The sequence below is a fragment of the Podarcis muralis genome, chromosome 5, assembly GCF_964188315.1.
Source record: "Podarcis muralis chromosome 5, rPodMur119.hap1.1, whole genome shotgun sequence".
Classification (NCBI taxonomy): Eukaryota; Metazoa; Chordata; class Lepidosauria; order Squamata; family Lacertidae; genus Podarcis; species Podarcis muralis.
This window is the reverse complement of record NC_135659.1, coordinates 29434173-29461814: the sequence shown is the minus strand read 5'-3', so window position 1 is coordinate 29461814 and position 27642 is coordinate 29434173. Positions and strand designations below refer to the sequence as shown.

The window sequence follows — 27642 nt, the reverse complement described above, 5'->3', positions numbered from 1 at the left end:
CATTAGATTAAAGCTGCACATGAAGGCAGTTGCAGTTTGTATATTCTGATTGCAGAGTTTCTGGTGTTTACGTTTCGGAGATTTTTTTTAAGCACAAAAATAAAGACTTCACTGTGAATTATGCTGAGTTTGCTGGTTTGGAAGGGACTGTGTGTGTGTGTGTGTGTGTGTGTGTGTGTGAAAGAGAGAGAGAGAGAGAGTGTGTGTCGGGGGAAAGGAAGAACACAACCTCATCATTTTTCATTCTTGAAAAATGATGCAACTGTTCCTTTTTAACTAAGTAGTAAGCCACCTATAGGGGTGCGGGTGGCGCTGTGGGTTAAACCACAGAGCCTAGGACTTGCGGATCAGAAGGTCGGCGGTTCGAATCCCCTCTACGGTTCGAATCCCCATTGTTTGGTCCCTGCTCCTGCCAACCTAGCAGTTCAAAAGCACGTCAAAGTGCAAGTAGATAAATAGGTACCGCTGTGGTGGGAAGGTAAACGGTGTTTCAGTGCGCTGCTCTGGTTTGCAGAAGTGGCTTAGTCATGCTGGCCGCATGACCTGGAAGCTGTCTGCAGACAAACGCTGGCTCCCTCGGCTTATAGAGCGAAATGAGCGTGCAACCCCAGAGTTGGTCACAACTGGACCTAATGGTCAGGGGTCCCTTTACCTTAAGCCACCTATAACATGTTATGGTAGGTGAGTGAGAAATAAATGATAGCAATGAAATTGTTCAATCGCTTGTTTAGAGCTCACTGGTTATGAATGTAATCCGTATCCAGGCATCATGTTGTCAGAATGCAGAGAGCATGTATTCGGGTACATCTGGAATCTTCCCCAACTGTTCTGCATTTCTCTTTGCATCTTCTTCTGACGTTTTCACTTTTACGGTCTCCTCTTCAACCTATGACCCCTCTGCCTGCCCCACCTCTCTTGATGCCATTGGCTTAGCTGCCCTGATGTCATGGATCTGCTTAGGCCCTACACAGCTGTGCGGCAGGGAGGGAGTGCTTGGGAGGCCTTAGAAGTGGAATCCCAGGGGCCACACGATTGTTAGCTCTGCGTGCCATGAATTTTTGGGAGAGGCAAACCAAAATGGACATAAAATAATAAGTCTTAAAATATTTTTAAAAGTGTAGAAGATCATTAGGAGAGTGTATTTCTTCTCAGGGTATTTTGGTGACCTGTACACTTGGTTAGCTATGGGTTGTGATGGATTATGGTGGTTTGCGCTGATGAGGAAATTAAGGTTGCCTTTCCTTCGAAGGGAGGCAGAGAGAGGAAGGATCAACTTTAAGAGACATATTATTCCACCTTCAGGGACCTCATGCAATCTTAATGCTATCTTGCTTTCCTAACTGCCTTCTTTCATTCTGGAAACAAACCATTGTGCATTATATCGGTACTAGTGGGTTTTTTGTTTGTTTGTTTGTTTTTTGCTAACCATGTCTACGGGGACGCGGGTGGCGCTGTAGGTAAAAGCCTAGGACTTGCCGATCGAAAGGTCGGCGGTTCGAATCCCCGCGGCGGGGTGCGCTCCCGTTGCTCGGTCCCAGCGTCTGCCAACCTAGCAGTTCGAAAGCACCCCCGGGTGCAAGTAGATAAATAGGGACCGCTTTCTAGCGGGAAGGTAAACGGCGTTTCCGTGTGTGGCTCTGGCTTGCCAGAGCAGCGATGTCACGCTGGCCACGTGACCCGGAAGTGTCTCCGGACAGCGCTGGCCCCCGGCCTCTTGAGTGAGATGGGCGCACAACCCCAGAGTCTGGCAAGACTGGCCCGTACGGGCAGGGGTACCTTTACCTTTACCTTTTTAACCATGGCTACCTTCTTTGCAACCATTATTGGAAATGGATTTGCAAAACACGGTCATAATGCAATGCTGCATTCATTTAGCTCCAGAAATTAAAGACGATAGGTAAAATTGTGTGTCAGGAGGAAGCCCAAGTCTGTGGCCTGTCAGATATTGTTGAACTACAACCCCCATCACCCCTGACCATTGGTCATGTTGGCTGGAGCTGAAGAGGGTTTGAGTCCAATAACAACTAGAGGGCATTCATGATGCCCAGCAATAATCCTTTGTAAAGACTAATTGTGACTAAAATTAAAACCATCGGCACTTGTCAGATGAAATTACATTAATTACAGCTTGGTATGTGGCTAAAAGGCAGTGTGGTGATAGCAAAGCAAGAATTAAAAGAATAATGGTGGTAAGACAGGTATTTCTTTTGTGTGTTTGAGTCTGAGAGAAGCCCTGCTCTAAAAACGCATGGTTCATTATGAAGGGGAATTTAGCTACAAAAACAAACAACCGCCGCCCCCAACGACGGTTAAAAGAGCGTGTGGTGAACTGAGCAACAGCCATTTTCAGCTCCATTGGTTTTTAAAGGAGCGCGTGCCGTTCATCCTTGGCTGTGCACCATTTTATTCAATCTCCACTGCTGGGAAGTACACTAAAGAGTTCTCTGGAGACGTTTTAGGAACAGTTATAGTTCTTCCTAAGCAAAGTCCCTCAGTGCCTGTATGCTTTTGTTATGAAAGCTGAGATGTCAAATAATCTCCAGAGCCGTCTGGGTCATTTTGTTGACGAGCGAAGAAGGGAGCAGCGGGGGGGGGGGGGGGCGGAATAAAGAAGCCAAATGAGGAAGTTTGCAAGTGAGATAATAATAAAAATAAAAACAGTCCTCAATATTTCTTGACTCGTTTTTTGGACGTGGAATTTGCTGAGTGGAAGAAGAGTAGAGCTTTACGTCATGGCTGGGGAACCTGTAGCCCTTTAGATCAGAGCTTTCCAAACTGTGTCGCGACACGTTAAGTGTGTTGGCTGCAGTGTGTAGGTGTGTCGCACGAATGCTCCCCACGCTCTTCCCAGGGCTGGAAAGGGTTAGTTTAACCTCCAGTTTGCTAGTAAAAATGAATTACCGTGTCACGAAATGATGCAAAACTGAATTACTGTGTTGCAAAATGATGCAAAACTGAATTACTGTGTCGCGGCATGATGCATGTCCAAAAAAGTGTGTCACCAACATGAAAAATTTGGCAAGCTCTGCTTTAGATGCTGCAGGACTTTAAAGCCCCATCATCCTTGACCATTGCTGGCCGAGGCAGAGAATTGTCGTCCAGGAACAGCTGCAGGCCAGTAGGTTCCCTGGCTCTGCTTTAGACCTTTTCAGCTGGCAGCTGGTTTTGCTAGTCCTCTACTTGGTCCAAGGCAGAAATCCAACCATGTTCACCTCTGAATGAATGGTCTTCGGCTTATTACATGCACTTTTACCTTACATGGTTTGGAGGTTAACTATACAACCTTTAGAAGACATCTGAAGGCAGCCGTATATAGGGAAGTTTTTAATCTTTAATGTTTTCTTATGTTATTATATATGCTGGAAGCAAAGTGGCTGGGGCAACCCAGCCAGATGGGCGGAGTACAAATAATAAAATTATTATTATTATTATAAGTGAAACCACCATTGCTTCCAGCCGTGGTTAAACTTGCCACCTCCAACCAAATGTTTGTGGTGTGTTTCGTTTTCGGAGGGTTTGCATTTGAAAGGCACATGCATTTTGCATTTAGCAAAGCAATATGGTCTAATAACTTTTAAAAGAAGAGAAATTCTATTTTCCACCCTATTGACTTGTGCCGCGCCGAGGCAAATAGTGTTAGCTGGTAGAACTAGTGAACCATTTTTACATGGGACATGCTCTTGACTGTTTCCTGAAAGCTTTCTTTCTCTTCTGAGGCCTTGGCGTCGACGCACAGCTTGTCTCTGAAAGCGACTGCCCTTTCCCTGCTCCTCATTATTTAAGGCTTCACACCTGTAGGTTGCATGCTTCCTTCTTGAAGTGGCTCCTTCGCTACCGCTGTGCAGGTGAGAAACTTGCTCTGGGACAGGAGTTGGAGCTGACGGCTTGTGTCTTGAGGAACCCCGGCCTCTCCTCCCGTCTAGCCATGCAGCCGTCTCCGCCTTGCCTTGCTCCGCCGAGCGGATTGTTGGTGTCTCCGCTGTAAGGAGCATATTGATGGCAACAACTAGTGTTGAGACCTTGCCAATCAATACTGACATTGAATGAGAGTTAATTGACACAAATAACTGCATCTCTCCGTTTGTGTACGAGAATGATGCCTTCTTGAGCTGTGATCAATAGTGCCTCCTTGTAGGGCACCGAAACAAAGCCGCGTTCTCTGCTGTTTGACAGAGCTCTCCCCAGTGATTTTTGGACCTGTCTCTTCCATTGTATCTCATCGGGGCCGATTAGCTGGAAGGTTACATATGAACTGCCTGTCAGAATGATTCTGTCAGGCCTTTCTTTGTAAGTGTTTAGCACTGTCATCAGCATAGAGTCCAGACCTTCAGCCTTTTGTTCCGTCTCTTATTTGCAAGTACACCTCGCTATGCATAGAGTGGGGCTTTTTCCATACTGCCACAAGCCCTTAAAAAAAAAAATAATGAAAAAAAAACCCCTCTTCTGAATATGTTTTCCTGGAAGCAAATCCTACAGAGCAGTACAGTGGTGCCTCGCAAGACGAAAATAATCCGTTCCGCGATTCTCTTCGTCTAGCGGTTTTTTCATCTTGCGAAGCAACCCCATTAGCGGCTAAGAGGATTAGCGCTATTAGCGATTTAGCGGCTATTAAAGGATTAGCGGCTAAGCTGCTAAAAGGCTATTAGTGGCTTAGCGGCTTTGAAAAAGGGGGGGGAAAGCGGGGGGGGGAAATGGCGAGACTCACAAGACGTTTTCGTCTTGCGAAGCAAGCCCATAGGGAAATTCGTCTTGCGAAGCGCATCGCAAACGGAAAACCCTTTCGTCTAGCGGGTTTTCCGTCTTGCGAGGCGTTCGTCTTGCGGGGCACCACTGTATTAGAAACTCAGATATATAAGCTAGCTGCCAAATGGCTCCTTAAACCAAGGTTACAGTTGCGAAAATGGAATGTCTAGTTGCCATTTTGGGGCAAAGGATGGACTGACTGTGATTGATTCTCAGTTAAACATCTGGCAATTGATCTAGGACTAGGTTAAGAGCTTTGAGAATTTTAAAAAAGAAAAGTCGCTTGATCCAGGGACATTTCACATATGTATTGGCCTATTCCGACCTCTCTTTCTTAATGGTGACTGCTCCTGCTCAGGCTGCACAGAAAGAGCAATTTGGTTCCAGAAATTCATTCTGATTGTGCAGGTAAAATAGAATTGATAGAATTCGACAAGATGGAGTATTAGTATGTGAAAACAGTTCAGATCCAATGATCCCTAGGCATGCACTTCCAGATGGTGGAGATGTCAGGTGCCATCCTGGTACCCAGGCATCTTCACTTGGTCACAAGTGGTCAACAGCCAGGTGCAAAATGCGCCTGGCGCCTGGCTAATTTCAAACTGCTATAGAGTTCATTGGAACTTACTTCCTAGTCAGTTGTGCATTGGCTTTAATTAACATTAGATGATCTGTTTCATATCTCATTAGGACCAGGATGCAAGAAGCTCCTTAGCGGGGGGTTGGGGTGGGGTGGGGTTGAACTTCAGGGACTAATGATAATTCTGTATGTTTTCCTAAAGATAATATGTGCCATCATTTTGTCTGCCTTTTCCAAGATGATATTGGAGGTTTATTTTCAGAGTACTTTTCCAAACTGAGTAGAAAAGAACCATGTGGGTGGCGGGGTAAGGGATGGAAAGAAAGGAAGAAGTAGTAAATTCCTGCATTTCAGGGGGTTGGACTAGATGACCCTTGTGGTCCCTTCCAACTCGTATGATTCTACGATTTTATGTTCTCAAAACATTGTCACTGAGTGCTACCATGAGCTTTTTTGAGAGAAGGAACAGTATTGTTGGCATCCACCTGTCTCTAGAGACAATGGAGTGTGCCTCTGGGGGTGATGTCAAACTGTGGCGTTCGTTACTTCCCTGGGGCGCAAGCCTGGGCCGTGTCAATGGAGATCCTCGACTGCCCAGATGACAGTCTTTGATGTGGTCCAAAGGAAAGGAGAGCAAGACGTTTGGCACCAGCTTGGCTGCAGGAGTCGTTGGAAGGCGATATACAAGGTGTCATCCAACTATCCTAGGGACTCCACTCTGGATTTGTGTAGGATTTACTGCTTAGCCTTTTCTTTCTTTTTCATAATTTATTTATTTTATTAACATATAAAACACATACATATACATTTACACAATACATGTACACAACAGACTACCTAATTTTCATAACATAAAACATACCTACATTACTCTATATAATACCTACCTATACTATACATAGGGACGCGGGTGGTGCTGTGGGTTAAAGCACAGAGCCTTGGACCTGCTGATCATGAAGGTCGGCAGTTCGAATCCCCGCGACGGGGTGAGCTCCCGTTGCTCGGTCCCTGCTCCTGCCAACCTAGCAGTTCGAAAGTACGTCAAAGTACAAGTAGATAAACAGGTACCACTCCAGCGGGAAGGTAAACGGCGTTTCCGTGCGCTACTGTGGTTCGCCAGAAGTGGCTTAGTCACACTGGCCACATGACCCAGAAGCTGTCTGTGGACAAATGCCAGCTCCCTCGGCCTATAGAGCGAGATGAGCGCCGCAACCCCAGAGTCGGTCACAACTGGACCTAATGGTCAGGGGTCCCTTTACCTTTTATACTATATATATCAACATACCTTCACACCTATCCCATACGGACACCCACCAAGTGACTTGGCTTCCAGCCGTTCTTGTTAGGCTACTATATTTTTCCAACTAGCTTAAACACATTTCAATATTTCTTTAATCTCTTATTTTATCCTAACTTTACTCTCCTTTCAAAAAGTGAAAGGAGTGGGCTATCTTTGAGGAATACATCCAAATTTATGTGGAAAAAGTAGAATTTCTGACAGGTACTGAGTGAATCCAGAAAACGATTTACTGCTTAGCCTTTTCTTCTCCCAAAGATATCCCGCAAGGTAGCGAAGGTTGAATTCATTAAATCAATAAAACCAGACATAGGTATGACTCTAAAGAGAGGAATTCTGGTGCTTTTTAAAACTTTTATTGTGCTGTAATATTGGTCCTGCAGGAGTCAGTAGGCCAGGGGTGGGTAACCTCAGGACTAGGGGCCAGATGTGGTCCTCCAAAGCTTCTCTGTCCAACCCTTGAGATTTTCCCCATGCTGCAAACTCTTCCCTAGCTACATCCTTCCCCAGTCGTCCTTTGCACCCTCTGTTTGTTGCCTGGATGGAATGTGTCCTTGAATTTCTCTGGTAATGCCATTTGCTTACTCAAAGGGAGGGTGTGTCAAAACTAGTCTACTGTACTAATGCAATATTTACATTTGTGGCTCCACCCAGTTTTGGCTCTGGCCCCCTGCACTACTGCATATGGCCCCTGGAAGGTTGCTCTGAGGCTGAAAAAGTTTTTCTGCTCCTGCCCCCTAGCTAGACCCCAGCTGTGGAAGTATGACTTGTGATGCCCTGTGCAAGATGTTAATTTTATGTATGTGTCAGAGACTGCCTCCAGGTCCCAGCTCACAGAGGACCCACGCTAGCCAGCGGTAATGTACAAAAGTCTTTATTAAAGTACATTATCCATTTTCAAACCCTAGCGTGCGTCTCTACGTCTAGACACTAGACCGGCGAAGCTCCGTCTGAGTCTCCGCCCCCTGTACACCAGTTTAAGACTCTAGCCTTACTCCACCTTTTCCGTCTCTCCTTCCGCCTCTGGGTCCTACCACCCCCCGGGGTCCCTTCCTTCCTGGACGCTTCGGAGGCGGACCCTTCGGACTCTTCCCCCTCCCTTTGGCGGGCTTTAGGACCTGGCTCCCTATCCGGGCTGCTCATTGCGCCACCCTCTTGTACATTTGAACTTGGCGCGCGCGCGCTGCCTCCGACCTTCCTTTTGACCGTTTCCTCGCTCTCTGATGCAGGCGTGGCTAACCCTGACTCATGTCCTTCCGCTGACGGAAAGCTGCCTGCTGCCGATGCCTGGGACTCCTCCCCTCTACTGCTCTCCGGTGGGGAAGCTGGTCCCGATTTCCAGCTGCTGCTCTCGGAGTCCCCTCTGGCCCCTCCTTCCTGAGGTGTTCCCTCTGGCAACCCCCTAGCTCTGACCACGGGAGCCCCTTTCTGTGAATCCTCCGATTCGCTGGAGAGACTTAGAGACCTCGGGCGGCTCTCATCGCTCACTTCCCCCTCGGATTCCTCCCCCTCGGTCTCTAATTCCTCCCTTTCCTGTCCCTCTGCTCCTGAGCCCCTGACATCCATCCCCCCCTCGAAGCCCCCCCTTCCCCCCTCCCCTCCTTCCGGTGTGGGTACTGGGTGCTCCGTCGTAGCGGGGGTGAGTGCCGGATACAGTTCGGCCCCCGTGTCGTACATCAAACCGGCTAGGTCCGGCTCGTTCTCCGTGCACTCGTTGACTTCGATCTCCTCTGCTTCCATGTCTCTGCCTCCGTGTTCGAACCCCACGTCCTCCCCCCACACGTCCATGTCCGTCTCGCCCCCGTTCCCCTCTGAGGGTGATGTCTGCCAAGGACCCCCCAGCCACTTCCTGCGCCACTGCTCCTCTGGTCGATCGTCCCACCAATAAGAGCGGTCTGAGGCAGACCCCGAGGGTGAGCCCTCCGGGGAGCGTGTGTCTGGTGCCGGTTCCTCGTCCGAGGCGAACCCCTGGAACGTGCTGGCTGAAAGTGTGGGTGTGAAGAGCCAGTCGTCGAAATACTCGGCTGGCATGGGCCTGTGTGGGAAGAGGGCATGAAATTCTTCCTTGAGCAGAGGCTCCTCCAAGGCATAGTCCGGCACCCAACTGTTGGCACTGGCCGGGGTACCCTCTCTGCCTAGGAGATATTCTACTCCCCCTTCCCCCCATCTCGAGTCTAAAATCTCTGTGACCTCGTTGATGTGCCCCCCTCTTGGCGACCCTCCCTTTCTGGGCCCTTCTCTGAGTGGGTCTGGCGCTGTGCCTGGCTCCTGAAATCTATGAGGTGCTTTGTAGGGCGTGAGCACCGATCTATGGAACACCGGATGCATTCTGGAACCCTCCGGAAGTGCTAACCGGAAGGCCACTGGATTGACCTGTGCCTGGACTTGGTAAGGCCCTAGCTGCTTATGTCCTAGCTTCTTCTTCGCTAACGATCTGGTCGGCACTGCTTGCGCTGCTAACCAGACCCAGTCTCCCACCTGTATGTCTTCCCCAACTCTTCTGTGTCTGTCAGCCTGCAGCTTGTATGCGTGCTTTGCTAGTTCTAACTGCCTCCTGAGCTGTTCGTGGACTTCCTGCAACTCCGACGCTAAGGCTTCCGCTGCCTGTGGCTCCCCCTCCCCCACTCTCTCTAAACCCGGGAAGGTTCTGGGATGCCTCCCGTTGTTGGCGAAGAACGGCGTCACCCCTGTCGACACGTGCTTCGTATTGTTGTAAGCGAACTCTGCGAGGGGCAGGTAGTCTACCCATGTCGTAGGCTGCTGATTGGCGTAGCATCTCAGGTACTGCTGCATGATGGCGTTGACCCTCTCCGCTTGCCCGTTGGTCTGCGGGTGTCTCGCCGACGCTAGGTTGACCTTGACGTTCAGGATGCCCATCAGCTTCTGCCAGAAGTTCGAGATGAACTGTCGCCCCCGGTCGGAGAGAATAGACCGTGGCAGACCGTGGACTTTAAACACGTGGTCTATGAACAGTTTGGCGGTCTGTTCCGCCGTGGCCACCTTCGCACACGGAATGAAGTGTGCCATTTTGGTAAACAGGTCCACCACCACTAGCACTGCTGTCTTTCCCCTCGAACTGGGCAGGTCCGTGACAAAGTCCAGGGCCACCCTCTCCCACGGTTCCGATGGTGTCTGCAGCGGTTCCAGCAGTCCCGCCGGCGGCTTGTGAACTGACTTGGCCCTCTGGCAGGTGTCGCATCTCGAGACGTAATCCGCTACTTCCCCCCGCATCTTGGGCCACCAAAAGTCTCTGGCCACTAATTCTACCGTCTTTTCTTTGCCAAAGTGCCCGGCGGTGGGAGCGTCGTGTAGCTGCTGCAGTACCCTTGCGCGGAGGTCGTCTCCCGGCACGTAGAGCGCTCCCTTGCGGATGAGTAACCCGTCTCTTATCTGGAACTCGTCGTCCTTCGCCGTGCCCTTGTGCACCTCCTCCATCTTGGCTCGTGCGAAGGGGTCCTCCTGCAGCGCTTGACGTACGGCGTCCAGGTCCACGGTTGCCGAAGCGCATGCCCACGCTTCCGGTGCGAAAATGTGCTTGGCCGCCGACGGTGCCGCCTCCTCGAGGTATTGCGGCTTTCTGGACAATGCATCCGCCATTACGTTGTTGTCGCCCGGGATGTACTCTATCTTGAAGTCGAAGTCCGCGAAGAACTCCGCCCATCTAATGTGCCTCTGGTTTAGGAAGCTCGCCGTGCGCCAGTACTCTAGATTCTTGTGGTCCGTGCGGACCTGCACTGTGTGTCTGGCTCCGATCAGGAAGTGCCGCCATGCCTTGAACGCTGCATGGATGGCTAGCAACTCCCTGTCCCAGATGGTGTAATTCTGCTCCGACTTGCTGAGCTTCCTCGAGTAGAAGGCGCACGGCCTCCAGTCCCCCTGCTGGTCTTGTTGCAACAGGACGGCTCCCACGGCTCTGTCTGAGGCGTCTGTTTCCACCCTCATCGGTCTGCCGGGATTCACATGCAGCAGCTGCTCTTAGGACGCGAAGAGGCGCTTGAGTTTCTGAAAGGACTGCTCCGCTTGCTCCGTCCAGATGAATTTCTTCTTCTTGGAGCTGAGCGTGTCGGTGATGGCCGCCGTCTGCATAGCGAACCCCTTGATGAACTTGCGGTAAAAGTTGGCAAAGCCGACAAACCGCTGGACTTCCTTCCGATTGCGCGGGCTTTTCCAGTCCAATACTGAGCGAACCTTGGCGCTGTCCATGGCGAGCCCCCTGTCCGACAGTTTGTAGCCCAGGAAATCCACCTCCGTCATGTCGAACTGGCACTTCTCCAGCTTGGCGTACAGCCTGTGCTCCTTCAGTCTCTGCAGAACTTCCCTGACATCCCTCTCGTGCGCTTCTCGCGACTCAGAAAATATCAGGATGTCGTCCAGGAAGCATACACACTTCTTGTAAAGGAGTCCCGCCAACACGTGATGCATGAAAGCTTGAAAACAGTGAGAGCCATTTTGTAATCCGAAGGGCATAACTCTGTATTCGTAGGTGCCCAGTGGCGTGAACATGGCCGTCTTCCACTCGTCGCCCTCCCGCATGCGAATCAGGTTGTACGCCCCTCGCAGATCCAACTTGGTAAAAACGCGTCCTTTCCTCACCGTCGCGAGCAGGTCGTCTATCTTGGGCATGGGGAAGGCCGAGGGCTTGGTTTTCGAGTTCAAAATTCTATAGTCCACCACCAGTCTTTTTTGGGGCGTATCCCGCTTCTTCACAAAGAATACTGGGCTGCCTCCCACCGCTTTCGACTCCCGGATGAACCCGCGCTTCAAATTGTGATCTATGAACTCCCTGAGTTCCTGCAGTTCATCCTCAGACATGGAATACAGTTTCCCGGTTGGCAGCGTCGCCCCCGGCAGGAGGTCAATCTTGCAGTCATAGGGTCTGTGCGGAGGTAGCTTGTCCGCCTCCTTCTCACAGAATAACTCCAAAAATTCCGCATACTTGAGAGGCACTGCTTGCAGCGTGCCCAAATGTAGCTGCGGGTCATCCTCTTCCCCTTCTGGGCTAGGTAGGATGCAATGTTCCGCACAGTAGGAGGAGCCAAAAGTCAGTTGGCGTTGGTACCAAGCCAATGCTGGGCTGTGCCTGTGCAGCCAACTCATGCCCAAAACTACGGGTGTGTCCGACAATTGGGTGACATTGAAGCTGATGACTTCCCGGTGATTCCCAATTTGCATCACCATAGGTGGTGTCTGCTGTACCACCTGCCCCCCCCAGCAGTTCCCTGCCATCTACTGTGACCACCTTCAGGGGCAGCGTGGCTGGCAGTAGCGCTATGTTGTGTTGCTGAATAAACTCCAGTCCTATAAAGTCCGCATTACTGCCAGAGTCAATCGTAATAGGCACTTCTAAGGTGAGTCCATTGGGCAGCTGGAGCGATGCGGTGAGCTGCACCACTGGTTTGGGCGGGAGGGGGTCTGTGGGCTGCAAAATCTCTGGGGACTTCTTCACTGACTCGTCTGGCTGGGCCCCAGTGCCTCCGTTTCCAGCCAGACTCCGTCGTTTCCCTGCTGTGATCCACTCTGCTGATTTGCTTCCATTACTGTCAAGGAAGCTGCAGTGTGCTTGTGGAGCCTCTGGGGACACTCTTTCGCCATGTGCTGTCCACTTTCGCAGATATAACACTTCCTGTTCCCTCTAGGCGGCTTCGTTTTGACTGCTCCCGGTGTTAAGGCTCTGGTTGCTGAGTGAGCCCTAGCACCGCCAATCTCCATCGGCTCTTAGCCCCCTCCCTGTGGAGGCGTGGACTGCGCACGCGCGACATCCCTGGGCAAGAGGGGGGGCCCTCTCGCTGGTGTGCGTCCCCAACGCCCTTCTTCTTTGCTCCATGGGCGTTCTTCCAGCCGCACACCCACCGTTAGCGCTCTTTCAACCACTTGCTGAGTGCTTTTGGGTCTCTCCCCCCTTGCGATCTCATCCTTGACCTGCGGGTTCAATCCCTCCCAAAAAAGGTCCCTAACAGGCGGAGAATCCTTATCCCAACCCAGGACGTTGACCAATGCAAAAAAGCGGGAATGAAACTGCCTTACGCTGGCTTTCCCTTGTCTTAGCCCAAATATGTCCTTCCGGGCAATGTCAATGTCAATGTTTGATAAAAAGCAGGAATCCATTGCTTTAATGAATGCATCTGCGCTTTGGAGCGCTGGATCCTTATCTCTCCACAGATTGCGCAGCCATGCTTTCGCGTCCCCTTGCAAATGGGACAAGATAAACCCCACCTTCTCTTGCTCATCTCTAAAGTCTTTTTCCAGCAGTTTCAGCGCAAACTGCACGTCTGCTCGGAAATTGGGGTAGTGCTGTAAATTCCCATCGAACTGAGATACAAGGCTGCCTCCTCTCTTCCCCAACCCAATCCCCTCGGATCTGGGTCCCGGTTGCCCCTGCTTCGCAAGCACTTCCAACCTGGCTTGGAGATCTCTGCAGGCAGCAGCCGCTTCGTCTTCTCTCTTCCTGGATGCGATTACCTCCGCGTTGAGTTGTGTCACCGCATTTTGCAAGGCAGCTATTTGCTGTTCGGTAGTCATTTCGCCTGACTCTTGTGAGCTCGCGAGGCACCAGTCTTCTTCCCGCGCTGTGTATACTCACGCAGCGACTCCTTCGGTGCAGAAAACTGATGAAATTGGAGACGGAGCTTACTGTCAGAGACTGCCTCCAGGTCCCAGCTCACAGAGGACCCACGCTAGCCAGCGGTAATATACAAAAGTCTTTATTAAAGTACATTATCCATTTTCAAACCCTAGCGTGCGTCTCTACGTCTAGACACTAGACCGGCGAAGCTCCATCTGAGTCTCCGCCCCCTGTACACCAGTTTAAGACTCTAGCCTTACTCCACCTTTTCCGTCTCTCCTTCCGCCTCTGGGTCCTACCACCCCCCGGGGTCCCTTCCTTCCTGGACGCTTCGGAGGCGGACCCTTCGGACTCTTCCCCCTCCCTTCGGCGGGCTTTAGGACCTGGCTCCCTATCCGGGCTGCTCATTGCGCCACCCTCTTGTACATTTGAACTTGGCGCGTGCGCGCTGCCTCCGACCTTCCTTTTGACCGTTTCCTCGCTCTCTGATGCAGGCGTGGCTAACCCTGACTCATGTCCTTCCGCTGACGGAAAGCTGCCTGCTGCCGATGCCTGGGACTCCTCCCCTCTACTGCTCTCCGGTGGGGAAGCTGGTCCCGATTTCCAGCTGCTGCTCTCGGAGTCCCCTCTGGCCCCTCCTTCCTGAGGTGTTCCCTCTGGCAACCCCCTAGCTCTGACCACGGGAGCCCCTTTCTGTGAATCCTCCGATTCGCTGGAGAGACTTAGAGACCTCGGGCGGCTCTCATCGCTCACTTCCCCCTCGGATTCCTCCCCCTCGGTCTCTAATTCCTCCCTTTCCTGTCCCTCTGCTCCTGAGCCCCTGACAGTATGATTTGCTTTTCTTGCCTGAACATGCATGGGAAGACCTCGGTTCATATCTCTGTGGGCCGTGTAGCTTGCTGGGCGACCGTAGTCCTCTAACTGTCTCTCTGATTTATCTTCTTTGGTGTTTCCCAACCTTGGGTCTCCAGCTGTTTTTGGACTACAACTCACATCATCCCTAGCTACAAAGACCAGTGGTCACGGATGATGGTAACTATAGTCCAAAAACAGCTGGAGACCCAAGGTTGGGAAACATAATTTGCATTTTTGCATAGTAAAGGTAAAGGGACCCCTGACCATTAGGTCCAGTCGTGACCGACTCTGGGGTTGCGACGCTCATCTCACTTTATTGGCCGAGGGAGCCGGTGTACAGCTTCTGGGTCATGTGGCCAGCATGACTAAGCCACTTCCGGCAAACCAGAGCAGCGCACGGAAATGCCGTTTGCCTTCCCGCAGTACCTATTTATCTACTTGCGCTTTGACGTGCTTTCGAACTGCTAGGTTGGCAGGAGCAGGGACCAAGCAACGGGAGCTCACCCCGTCACGGGGATTCGAACCGCCCACCTTCTGATCGGCAAGTCCTAGGCTCTGTGGTTTAACCCACAGCGCCACCCTCGTCCCTTTTTGCATAGTATACCCCCAATTAATAAGAAGGCATCTGTCATTTTTAAAAGCTGCCATCAAATGTGAAAAGTGGCAGCAGTTTTACATTTCTTATATTGCCATTGAAATGATACCTCTTTCGTCAAATAACCCTGGTTTGGATGAATAATGTATAGAACCTTTTACCTATAGATAATATTGTGGGATAGTGTGAGCAAGCCCATTTTTTTAAAAAAAGTAGACATAAAAAGTTGACTTATTATTGGCTTTACATCACTCTTAACAATTTCTGAAATAATACAACTGTTAATGCTTGTGGTGTTTTTTTCCCCAGGTTAACAAATACAAATATTATTCACAAAACTCCCGTATGGACCCTGATTGCCATTGTGCTTTTGTCCGTGTAAGTACTACAACTGAATTCATTTCTTCTCAATCTTTTGTTAAGTTTATTAGCAGCAACAGAATTGTGCTAATGGGCCTTCAGTGTTGCTGAGTGGTCAGCTGGTTAAGTAGGAGAGGCATAGTCTTTAATCTGGTCAGTTTTGTTGGCTATCTCTTGCCAGCATCTTGCAGTGGGGACAAGAATGTAGAAAAATAGGGCACGAGGGTAACCTTGGAGAGTCAAATAGGGCATTGCCTTTCCTTCCCATAAAGTCTGCAGAAAGTTAATTTCTTAGGCTTGGAAATGGAAAGAATAGTTTTTGGTTCTTTCAACCATTAGCAAGCTGTCTTGCCATCTACCCATATCTGTCTATTTTTATTTATTTGGTGCATTTTCTTCTGTCTTTCTTCCATGATGGCACTCTCAGGGTGGTTTGTGATGGGTTCCCAGTTAGCTGGGTCTCCCATCCAGGTGCTGACTTTAAATCAGGCCTGCTTTAAATCCGGAAAGGTGGTAGCATCATGTGCCCTGCGACCATAAGTGTCTAAAGGTAGCCATGAAGGAGCACATATTCTGTGTCCCAAACATTTAATATACCCCCCCCCAAAAAAAAATGTGAGTGGGGAAGAAGGGCTAAGATGATTCTGTAACTTGCACTGCACATTATCACATTGTGCTGAAATCAGGAGTGGGGACCCTGTGGCCCAGCAGTATGTATATTTCTTTCCATGATGGTCATAACAACAAATTCATTCATTCATTCATTCATCTGGAGCATCACAGATTCTCCAACCCAGGTTTAAATATTTCTGATGCATGTTAAGGGCTCTCTTTTTCTCTCTTTTTCTCAAGCAAAAGCAGTGAAACACGAAAACTGTTGACGTACCATTTACAAGGCTGCCTGGCTATAATTGGTGTCAGATATATACATTGTCAACAAATTCTGCCCAGGCATTTTGTTTGTGTGTCTGTGTCTCTTTAATTATGCATTCTCTTACATGATTTAAGCAGGCCTTTTAATTTGGATTATGTAAGCGTTCTCTGCTTCCATTTAATCAACATGTTATTTCTGAAGCGACCTCCGATATCCACCTCACCAGAATGCTTTACCTCCCCTCCATAGATATGAGGCAGGGATCGTCTGAGGAGGGCAATGCATTCTGCACATGCTCGTATTCCCTCCCTCCTTTTCTTTTATATAGTCCCAGAGTAAAGCTTGGCTTTTGAAACAGATTCTGCAGCTAGGCCCTTTCTTAAGTGAAAAACTGCTGTTCGTTGTTTTAGTTCAGCCTTGCTGATTTAGACATTTCATTGGTACCCCAAAGCTTCTTTGACACACTTACCTGGGGACCGCATGAATTAAGGGTCCTAATGAGCAAATTTCAAGTTTAGTTCCCTCGCTTTGTTATCCAAGTAGTTGCAGAGACCTGGGATGCAATCTAACAAAGCATAGCATTAGCACGCAGAACATTTGTGCCCCTCTTCAGCTCCCCGCACATGCAACTGGGTCCCAGAAAACTGGTCACGGTGTCCTAGCGGCTATGAGATGACTGCCCGCACTATTCTGTTTTGAGGTTCTTGCATTTACAGTCATACCTTGGGTTGAATATGCTTCAGGTTGAGCGCTTTCAGGTTGCGCTCCACGGCAACCCGGAAGTAACAGAGCGCATCACTTCTGGGTTTCGCCACTCGCGCATGCGCAGATGCTCAAAATGACGTCATGCGCGGAAGCGGCAAAACGCGACCAGCATACGTGCCGTTGCATCTTACGTTCTGTTCAGGGTACGAACGGGGCTCCAGAACAGATCCCATTTGCATCCTGAGGTACCACTGTACTGCATTCACTTGCAAAGCCTCCTCATGGAGATCAGTAGGATGGGAAACATAATATCAGCACACGGATCCTGCCGCTAAAATTAAATGGCAGAGGGGAAATGTTTCACAGCATCCAAAGGCACTTTGTAAACTGTGTTTTAAAAACTGGCACTAGTTGTTCTGTCTTAAAAATATATATATAAAAGAAATCACTGGTGGCTTTTTTTAAAAAATGTCGTGGTCTACCTTTTAGTTAAGAGTTGAAACCATCGAGCAATCTTTGTACGGCTTTCAGCTTGAATTACAAGATTGCGAAAATCTTACTTCGAAGGCTGTTTATTACCGCCCTGCTGCTTCTCCTCCTTTTGGGCTTGCTGGGTCACTGGAGTCTATAGGGCAGCCAATGTGCTTGCCAGCCATTCACAGATCCAGATGTGTTGTAGGCCAGCCCCATAGCATCCCCAGAACTGCACTTACTTTGATCTTGCTTCAGTCTGACACATTGTTCTGCTTTTGTTGTCCCAGGGAAGGCTATACCAGTAGGCATTAGAGCAGGCTTCAATGAGCCTTACATCAGTGTCACCCCGGCCAGATACTGCTCAAATGATTCATTAAATCAGAACACAGAAAGTAACTTTACTTGAATGCCTTGGTATAAATTTTTTATCAACCGTAAGAACAAATCTTTTGTCATTTTTTCCCCCTCTACACTTTTCTGGTTGAATTCCTAATGTGTGAAACAGATCTTATGAATTTTTCAAGTGGTGTCTTTACATTTAATAAAAGGGTGCCTGTTTTGTTCACAAGTAAATATGTGTGTCTCTGCGATGAGCCGTAAATGTTTTCAGACCTAAATGATTTAAGTTTGTCAACCGCCCTCCCCCCAAAAAAACCTTCTGATACCAAACTTCCTAGGAATAGGACCATCTATCTGTGTCACCAAACAGGTGTATTCTACTTCTATCTTCTATAAGAGGCAGATGCTCTAATAATAGTGTGGTCTGTTGGACCTCCAGCTTGGGAGACCTGGATTTAAATACCTGCTTAGTCACAATGTTCATTACGTTACCTGGAGCCAGTCACTGACTCTTAGTCTACCCTACCTTACACAGTTGTTAGGGGGTATAAAACAAAATAATCCCAATGTATGTCATCTTGTACTCCTTAAGAGAGAGGATGCAGATAGCAAATGTAATTTTAAAACCTAGACTTCCATATTGGGCACCAAAACTGCAATTTTTTGGAGACCTTTTCAAACAGCTCTCCAAAAAGCTGGTCATGAACTGGCCTTGAGTGCTGATGAGTTGTGCATAATATGATATAAAAAGTTAAAGCCAGACTGGCCTCTTTACAGATTATGAAACAGTCAACAGGTTGTCTATGTGGCCGTGTATAAGCTACAGTCTACACAGCAGATCAAGATAGGTGGCCAGTTTAAACTTGTGTTTTCTGAGCCAATCTCAAACTTCTGTGGGGCAAGGTGATTGTGCAGGTAGTTGCTGAACAACTCCAGGCATGCCTGGAGGATGCAGACCATTTGGATCCCTTCCAGTCAGGTTTCAGGCCTTATCATGGGACTGAAACTGCCTTGTCACACTGGTCAATGATCTCTGGTGGGCTAGGGACAGAGGTGGAAACTGTTTCCTGGTCCTGCTGGATCTTTCAGCAGCCTTTGATACCATCAACCATGACAACCTGCTGGACTGACTAGAGGAGCTGGGGGCACTGTTATATAGTGGTTCCGCTCCTTCCTCCTGGGCCGTGTTCAGAAAGTGGTATTGGGTGATGCGTGTTCACACCTCTGAGCTCTGACTTGTGGGGTGCCTAAGGGCTCCGTCCTCTCCCCCATTCTTTTTAACATCTATGTGAAACCACTGGGAGAGATCATCAGGGGATTTGGGCTGGATGTTCATCAGTATGCGGATGATACCCAGCTCTACCTCTACTTTAAATCGGAGCCAGTGAAGGCAGTGAATATTCTGTGTGAGTGTCTGGATGCAGTTGGAGGATGGATGGCGGCTAACAGGTGGAGGTTGAATCCCGACAAGACAGAAGTACTTGGGGGCAGGGGGCAGGTGTGGGAGACTCCCTGCTCCTGAATGGGGTAACTGTGCCCCTGAAGGACCAATGCGCAGCCTGGGAGTCATTTTGAACTCACAGCTGTCCATGGAGGCACAGGTCAATTCTGTGTTCAGGGCAGCTGTCTACCAGCTCCATCTGGTATGCAGGCTGAGACCCTACCTGCCTGCGGACTGTCTCGCCAAAGGGGTACTTGCTCTGGTTATCTCCCGCTTAGATTACTGCAATGCACTCTACATGGCGCCACCTTTGAAGGTGATTGGAAACTACAATTAATCCAGAATGCGGCAGCTAGACTGGTGACTGGAAGTGGTTGCCGAGACCATATAACACCAGTCCTGAGAGACCTTCATTTGCTCCCAGTATGTTTCTGAGCACAATTCAAAGTGTTGTTGCTGACCTTTAAAGCCCTAAACGGCCTCGGTTTTGTATACCTGAAGGAGCGTCTCCACCCCCATTGTTCAGCTTGGACACTGAGGTCCAGTGCCGAGTGCCTTCTGGCGGTTCCTTCACTGCATAAGTGAGGTTACAGGGAACTAGGCAGAGGGCCTTCTCAGCAGTGGTGCCCTCCCTGTGGAATGCCCTCCCACCAGATGTCGAGGAGATAAAGAATTACACAACTTTAGAAAACATCGGAAGGCAGCTCTGTATCGGGAAGTTTTTAATAGCTTGACATTTTGTTATTTTTTTATATTTTGCTGGAAGCCTCCCAGAGTGGCTTGGGAAACCCAGCCAGATGGACGGGGTATAAACAATAAAATTGTTATTATTATTAGCTGATGCCAAGCCTATAATACATGGTTTGGAATTTTAAATGCAATCTTCATCCTTTTGATGGAATATCTCTCAGTGAACCTTATGGTTCAGAGTTGGTCAGGCTTCTTAACAGAAGTTACCAGAAACAATGTAGACTCAAAAATTAACTGAAACATTTGCTTTGATTTGTAATGCATATTCACAAAAGGTTGCATTCCTAACAGAGGTGGCCATAAATTGTTCCAAGTCCTTGTGTGTAATACACCCACCCTCCGCCTTTGACTTGGTGTGTTTCTGCGAGAGCAAAAAACAGTCATTGATGTTGGATGCGTGCTTGAGATACATATGCACGGGGCTCGTCTATAATTATATTTTGGGAGGGATTCATGTTCCTATGTAGCAGCATTGTTTTGTACTTTCTGCATGTCCCATGATCATATTATAAAGTAGTTTATTTTTGTTTTCCAATGTGTTTCTTATCAATGTCTGAATGCCTTGTTTGGCTTTCATTCCTAAGAATCAACTATTCCCCCTACTGCATGTTCTTTGTTCCAATCTGAATATTTCCCTGCTGCGACAGAAAGCTGGAGGAACAATTCGTTACACTTTTACCTTTCTATCAAAATATTGATGTATTCGTATTGTAATAAAATAAAACTTCTGGCAAATACATCTCCCACTACTCCCCACCCACACTCCCAATATCTTTACTGGATATCAACTGAATTAGGTAAACAGATACAAATAAGATATCTAGAAGATGCATGCTAGGATTGGCAACGGGTTGCTCTATACCTCAGCCAGGACACTTGGCTGTTGTTAGCGAATACCCCTGGTACAGTCTAATGGAAAGCTTTCAAGATAATCTCCAGAAACGTCCGCTTTCATTTTATTTATCTGATCGGGCTGATTCCAGTGAACTGTGGTCAGTTGCATCTACAAAGCCCGTGCAACAGTTTCCCACCCCCCTTCCTTCCCCATCCCTTAAAAGCTTTAGAGACTTTCCAAATGTTCTGGGAGTAGCGTGGCAAAGCGTTGGGACTCCGTAAGTCAAACGGACTCAAAACGGCCGCGATGGCTATGGAAAAGCCATCGCTTAAAAATGCGCACTTTAGGAGAATGTGTCATGCGGAGAGAGAGACTCCAGAGGTTTGCTTTACGAGATGTAGCAACACAGAGACAGAAAGATCTGCATACAAGGGCTTTGTACATAGTGCAATGTAAAATGCAACCGTTGCCTGAAACTCCTCTGAACCCTTACAGTAGTCAACGTGATCAAGTTGTTGCAAGCAAGTTTATACAGAACGTAAATCTCCAGAGGGCTTACTTATTATTATTATTATTATTATTATTATTATTAATGCCCTGCCCATCTGGCTGGGTTTCCCCAGCCACTCTGGGCAGCTCCCAACTGAATAATAATAATAATAATAATAATAATGCAGCAATAAAACATCAAACATTAAAAACTTTCCTAAATAGTGCTTTTCGGCTTTAATAATAAAAAAAAAAGCTCACTCCCTGAGTGCTCACTGGAAGGACAGATCGTGAAGCTGAGGCTCCAATACTTTGGCCACCTCATGAGAAGAGAAGACTCCCTGGAAAAGACCCTGATGCTGGGAAAGATGGAGGGCACAAGGAGAAGGGGATGACAGAGGACGAGATGGTTGGACAGTATTCTCGAAGCTACAAACATGAGTCTGACCAAACTGCGGGTGGCAGTGGAAGACAGGAGTGCCTGGCATGCTCTGGTCCATGGGGTCACAAAGAGTCGGACACGACTAAACAACAACAACAACAAATAGGGCTGCCTTCAGATGTCTTCTAAAAGTCAGATAGTTGTTTATTTTATTGACAGATGGTGGGAGGGCATTCCACAAGGTGGGCACCACTGCTGAGAAGGCCCTCTGCCTAGTTCCCTGTAACCTCACTTCTTGCAGTGAGGGAACTGCCAGAAGGCCCTCGGAGCTGGACCTCAGTGTCTGGGCTGAACAGTGGGGGGGGGGGGAACACTCCTTCAGGTATACAGGGCTGAGGCCGTTTAGGGCTTTAAAGGTCAGCACCAACACTTTGAATTGTGCTCAGAAACGTACTGGGAGCCAATGTAGGTCTTTCAGGACCGGTGTTATATGGTCTGGGTGGCCACTCCCAGTCACCAGTCTAGCTGCCGCATTCTGGATTAGTTGCACTTTCCAGGGCACCTTCAAAAGTAGCCCCACGTAGAGCACATTGCAGTAGTCCAACCGGGAGATAACTAGAGCATGCACCACCCTTGCGAGATACTCTGCGGGCAGGTAGGGTCTCAGCCTGCGTACCAGATGGAGCTGATAGACAGCTGCCCTGGACACAGAATTAACCTTTTCAATAGGCAAAGGACTGGGGAAGACTCCATAAAACTGAGCTACACCTGATGTTGGTTGCATGGCTTAGCCTTGAGCTGATGCTTTTCCTTTTATAAATGACCAGTGTGTGGGTCATCAGATTTGGAATATAAGGAGTGCCTGCAGGATCAGGCCAACGCCACACTTAGTCCAGCATTCTCTTCTCACAGTGGCCAACCACATGCATGGACCTGGGCACGAGAGCACTCTCCCCTCTTGCAGTTTCTAGCAACTGGTACTCAGAACCATATTGCCATGGAGGCAGAGCATAGCCAGACCATTGGTCAATGTCATCAACACTGTCTAGCAGGGACTTTCCAGGGTTTTAGGCAGGATTCCTTCCTAGTCCTATCTGCTGCAGATTGAACCTGGCATTTTTTGCATGCAAAGCAGGCGAGCCCTTCCGAACACATCACGCTGTTGCATTGACCAGGACTCAACCCCGCGTCTCCCATGTGGCAGGCGAGAATTCCACCACTGAACCATCAGCCAGATGTCACCGACAGGACGTCTCACTGCCACTATCTGATCAAATTCGGATGCAAATCACCTTGCTTCCCTTTGCTGGTTACACCCAGCCTGATTGTTAGCGCTGCAGAGCTAGATATATTTATCTCCTGTGCAAAACAGGTGAAGAGCTAGCAAGAGGACCTTTGTGATCTCCTCACATTGGTGGGAAAGGAGAATCAAAATCTTGAATTCCCAGTTCCTTGAGAAGAGGAATTGATTGTCAAACCACTCTGGGGTGAGAATAGGGGGCCTCCTCACACCCTTAACAAACTACAGCTTCCAAGATTCTTTGAGGGAAGCCACAACTGCTAAAAGTGGCTGCTTTAAACATATAGTTCAGAGGAGGACTTCAATGATGATGATGATGAAGAAGAACTTATATACTGCCCTACACCCGGAGGTCTCAGGGTGGTTCACAGTATTCATAAAATATCAGCAAGTACTTCTAGTAGGACCACTGAAATCAGTGGGATTTTAATTAGTTATGACTTTTGCTTCCAGGGTTCTACTCTAAATGTGACACTGGGTGGAATCCATGGTAGGGCTAAGTTAAATAAAGCTAGTGTCGAACTTGGGTCCCAGCTTGGCCCATATGTGACATCAGGTGTGGGGCATGGAAAGATGCAGCTGCAAAGGAGCAGTTGGGAGCTTCAAGTGAGCTCCAATAGCTCAGTCGGTACAGCATGAAACTCTTAACCTTGGAGTCGTGGGTTCAAGCCCCACGATGGGCAAACGATTCCTGCATTGCAGGGGGTTGGACTGTGCATGACCCTCAGGGTCCCTTCCAAATATACAATTCTATGATTCTTGTTCCTCAAGGAGCCTCCTTGGCCAGGCAGATCAGCTGTTTTGTGCTGAAAGCAAGCAGCTTTAAAGAGGCTCGCTTTTGAAGAGGCCCAGCTCCCTCAAAGGAAAAAACGTCAACGTGCAGACATGATATGACTCTAGTCTGTCCTGCAGTTAGACAGAGTTGGGTTTGCAGTCTCCCCCTTTGAAGGTGCTCGGTCACAGCCAATCAGATCACTGGCACTGGTCGTGTGTCCTTCAAAGAGAGGTAGTGAGCTGAGCAACCCTGCCCACCTGTCAGAATGACCCACAGGGGATTGTGGGCGGTTGGGATCCAGCCCTTTGCTTGGACGATCTCCCACACAGCTGCACTAGTGGGTCGTTTTGCAAAAGCAGAGGTTCTGTAAGCAGACAACTGCACTTGTATGTGTAATGCTTCGAAGATAGGAAAATTGACAGGGTTTTTTCTATTATACAGTGGTACCTCGGGTTACAGGGATGCGGGTGGCGCAGTGGGTTAAACCACAGAGCCTTGGACTTGCCGATCAGAAGGTCGGCGGTTCGAATCCCTCCGACAGGGTGAGCTCCCATTGCTCGGTCCCTGCTCCTGCCAACCTAGCAGTTCGAAAGCACGTCAAAGGGCAAGTAGATAAATAGGTACCGCTCTGGGGGGAAGGTAAACAGGGTTTCCGTGCGCTGCTCTGGTTCACCAGAAGCGGCTTAGTCATGCTGGCCACATGACCCGGAAGCTGTACACCGGCTCCCTCGGCCAATAAAGTGAGATGAGCACCGCAATCTCAGAGTCGGCCACGACTGGACCTAATGGTCAGGGGTCCCTTTACCTTTACCTTTACCTACCTCGGGTTACATACACTTCAGGTTACAGACTCCGCTAACCCAGAAATAGTACCTTGGGTTAAGAACATTGTTTCAGGATGAGAACAGAAATCATGCTCCGGCGGCGGGGCGGCAGCAGGAGGCCGCATAGGCTAAAGTGGTGCTTCAGGTTAAGAACAGTTCCAGGTTAAGAACGGGCCTCTGGAACAAATTAAGTACTTAACCCGAGGTACCACTTTATTTTCTTTAGCACAAGCTCTTCTATAATGATTCTGCCAGCGGACCTGTTGCACTGCATCGCTGTGTTACACAATATTGAGAAACAGATCTCTGCTAGTGCAAGATCCCTTGTGCTGGTGGGTCTTATGCACTGGATCCAACCCTTTCTCTTCTGCATTTTCATGGTTGAGGGTTTATCCACACTTTTTCTGCTGTGCTCTTTCCAGGCACAGGTCTCTGCTTTGAAGCTCTGTGCCCTCCTCCCCGAAAACCCGCTCTTTAAAGCTGAAGTGCAACAAACAGAGCTTTAAAGCATGGACCACGCCTGGAAAGCGCAGAAGAAAGGTGAGTGTGCACAAGCACGTTAGTTACATTGAAAGGCAATTCCCTCCTGCCTCTTATGTTCTCATCCTGTTCCAAGATCGGCATACTTCATGGCCCAAGGCAAATCAAGAAACACAATTCCAAAAGTCCATTCTCCACCTTATGCAAAGACACTCTGTGCTGTAATCAGAGTAGCTCTGAAGAAAAGACAACCTGATGTTATTGCACTTCCACTGGACTGTCACCAACAGGATTTAGGCATAAAAGCTTGGCACCGAAATGACTTTGGGTTCACCCATCGGACAAACCTGTTTGAGGCATTATCACAGGATAAATGGCACAGAGCATTTGTTGTATCTGTGATTGGAAGCAGCTCTTGAAAACGCATCCGCTTCCTATTAATGCCTAACTTTAATATATTCAATACAAACATTTGCAACCTTGAAGCACTCTCCATCTGTTAAAATGAAACATGCTGGCTGGCTGGAGCCTTTTGGTTCAAAGCATCATTTTTATTGCCTACCTTCCAAAGAATATGACGACAATGTTAGTCCCAGTAATTTTGCATTGATATGCAAAGTTGGAAGGGTGTGTGTGTGTTTATACCAAGTGTACCCATACCAATGGTAATCATTCAAAAATCCTCCCAAATCAATTGGCTGAAATCTAGGCTAACCGCGTGTTGAATCTGGCCATGGGACACTCCCTTGGAGGAAGGGGGGGGGGGAGAATGTTTGCTGATTTCTCCTGCAACCACTTTGTGCCGCTTGAAAAGCTGCTGCAGAGGATCAAGGGACCCTCCAAAATAGGGTGGGGTGTGGCCCTTAGTGATGCAAAGGAAAGGGGAAATTGCAAAAATCCTCTTCTTTATCTAGTGGTTCCCAACCTTTTTTTGGCCACGCCCCACCTAAGCATCTCTATAATCCTGACCCCCCCCCCCGGTGACATATAATTCTTATTATTCAAAAAGTGAATTCCTATTCACTTGGAGGAGGCCTAAAAAGGCCATTCACTGTTAATAACTCATTCTTTAATTGCCCCCCTTAAAAATCCAATCCCCCCCGTGGGGCATGTGCCCCGGATCTAAATCTTGTTCCTTTCCGCAAACAGAAAAATATGAATACACTTTTATTTTCTTGGGTACTTTAACATTAAGACCTTTTTAAAGTGCATTTAGCTTGGCTGTATTAATGGTTTCCTGCTAGTGGTTTGTTTTATTCTAATTTGCTCGGGCATGGTTCACACAACACTAAACTGTGGCTCATTTGAATATGCAAACCAAGCAGACTGAGCGTGGTTTATTTCTACCAAGCAACCACTGTCTGAAACCATGTCTTGCTGTAACTGTGGATTGGCATTCTGTCTGAACACAGCAGCCTTGCTTAAGCCATGGGCTTGTTTGGCTACCCCATCCCAGACATTTCCCAGGCTACAAGGCCACAAGACAGAGCAGGTGAAAAACAAAACAAGCCACAGCTTGTTTTCTTGTCTGCCAGAGAATTTGTGGTTTGTAGAACAAACGATGATTAAAAACAAACCATGGCTTGGTATTCTTTGTGCAAAGGGGAGGGCCGTTGCAGTTATTCGTTTCACTTCTCTAAATCTTTATGGTTTTCAGTGTTATTGTTAGTCGCTCGGAGAAAGTTGATTATTAAGCGGTAGACAAATAAAATAAACAAATGCGAACCTCTAAATTATCACTGGTCTCTGTCTTAAGTGTGCATGGAGGAGATTCTTCATTTCCTTCAGGATTTCTTCCCCCATTTAATTCTGGGCAAGTATCCTTCCCTGTCAGGTGCTTGGTCCTGTCTCTGACACTGAAATGAATGACCTCCATGGCCCTTTCCATGTTTCGGATTTATAAGGATAAGGTAAAGGTAAAGGTACCCCTGCCCGTACGGGCCAGTCTTGACAGACTCTAGGGTTGTGCGCCCATCTCACTCTAGAGGCCGGGAGCCAGCGCTGTCCGCAGACACTTCCGGGTCACGTGGCCAGCGTGACATCGCTGCTCTGGCGAGCCAGAGCCGCACACGGAAACGCCGTTTACCTTCCCGCTAGTAAGCGGTCCCTATTTATCTACTTCCTTTCGATCGACAAGCCCTAGGCGCTGAGGCTTTTACCCACAGCGCCACCCGCGTCCCCGATTTATAAGGATATTTGCACCCAATTTTGAGAGCCTCCAATGAAGGCCTGCAAATCAGCTAATCATAAAAAAGATGGTACAGATATTCAGAGTTTACATTGTTCAGTGCAAGCCCCACTGAAAGTACTGGAAGTTGTGTTTTGTATGCTGCCCAATATGACAGGAGTGCAGGGCAAGTAATCGGAGTGAAGTATTAAGCGGTGCACCATACATGTACTTAACTTTTGCAATGTATTCTCATTTTGGATGTTCTTAAATGCTTGTGCAAGGAGGCTGCAAGGTTCCCCCCTTCCCGCAGCCCCCAAAGTTATCTCTTTATTCAGCTGCCTTATTCCAGGTGTTTGGCTTTGCTTGTTGGCTGGAAATGAAGATAAGCAGATTATTGTTTTAGAAAGTTTAAAACGAAGGTATGATCAGTTTTATGGTTGTAGTTTCCATAGTAACTGGGTGCAGGTGAGTAAATTCATAGAGTCTTGTATTGATGATATGTTTACCTAAGTGGATTATTCTGGCATTCTTCCATCTGCTGCTCCCTTTGCATCTGAATCTGTATTTCCCTAAGTTTTTCCATAAGCATTTTGTAAAGTACTATAAAGCAGTGCATGGCTTCTTTGTGATGCGTTTTTATTTTTTATGCATTCTAGAGATTTATGAGTGTGTGTTTTTTTTAAAAAAAAATCCGCTGTCTTTCATATCTGCTATATATATTTTGGAAACTTGTTCATCTCTTTGCCTGTTCTCTGTGCATTTGGTCATGTCTCAAAGATGTCATAAACAAATTTTGCACCATGGTTCCTGAG

The 27642-nt window shown here is 48.3% G+C and overlaps 1 protein-coding gene across 3 annotated transcripts in view; it reads left to right on the top strand.

Annotated features, from left to right (window-relative positions):
• Positions 1-27642, top strand: part of RPAP2 (RNA polymerase II associated protein 2) — a 61342-nt gene that overhangs the window by 14523 nt on the left and 19177 nt on the right. For all 3 annotated transcript variants that reach the window (XM_028732789.2, XM_077928472.1, XM_077928473.1), the window contains one exon: positions 14942-15010. In XM_028732789.2, the coding sequence (XP_028588622.2) occupies positions 14942-15010 (69 nt within the window). The remainder of the gene's footprint in view (positions 1-14941; positions 15011-27642) is intronic.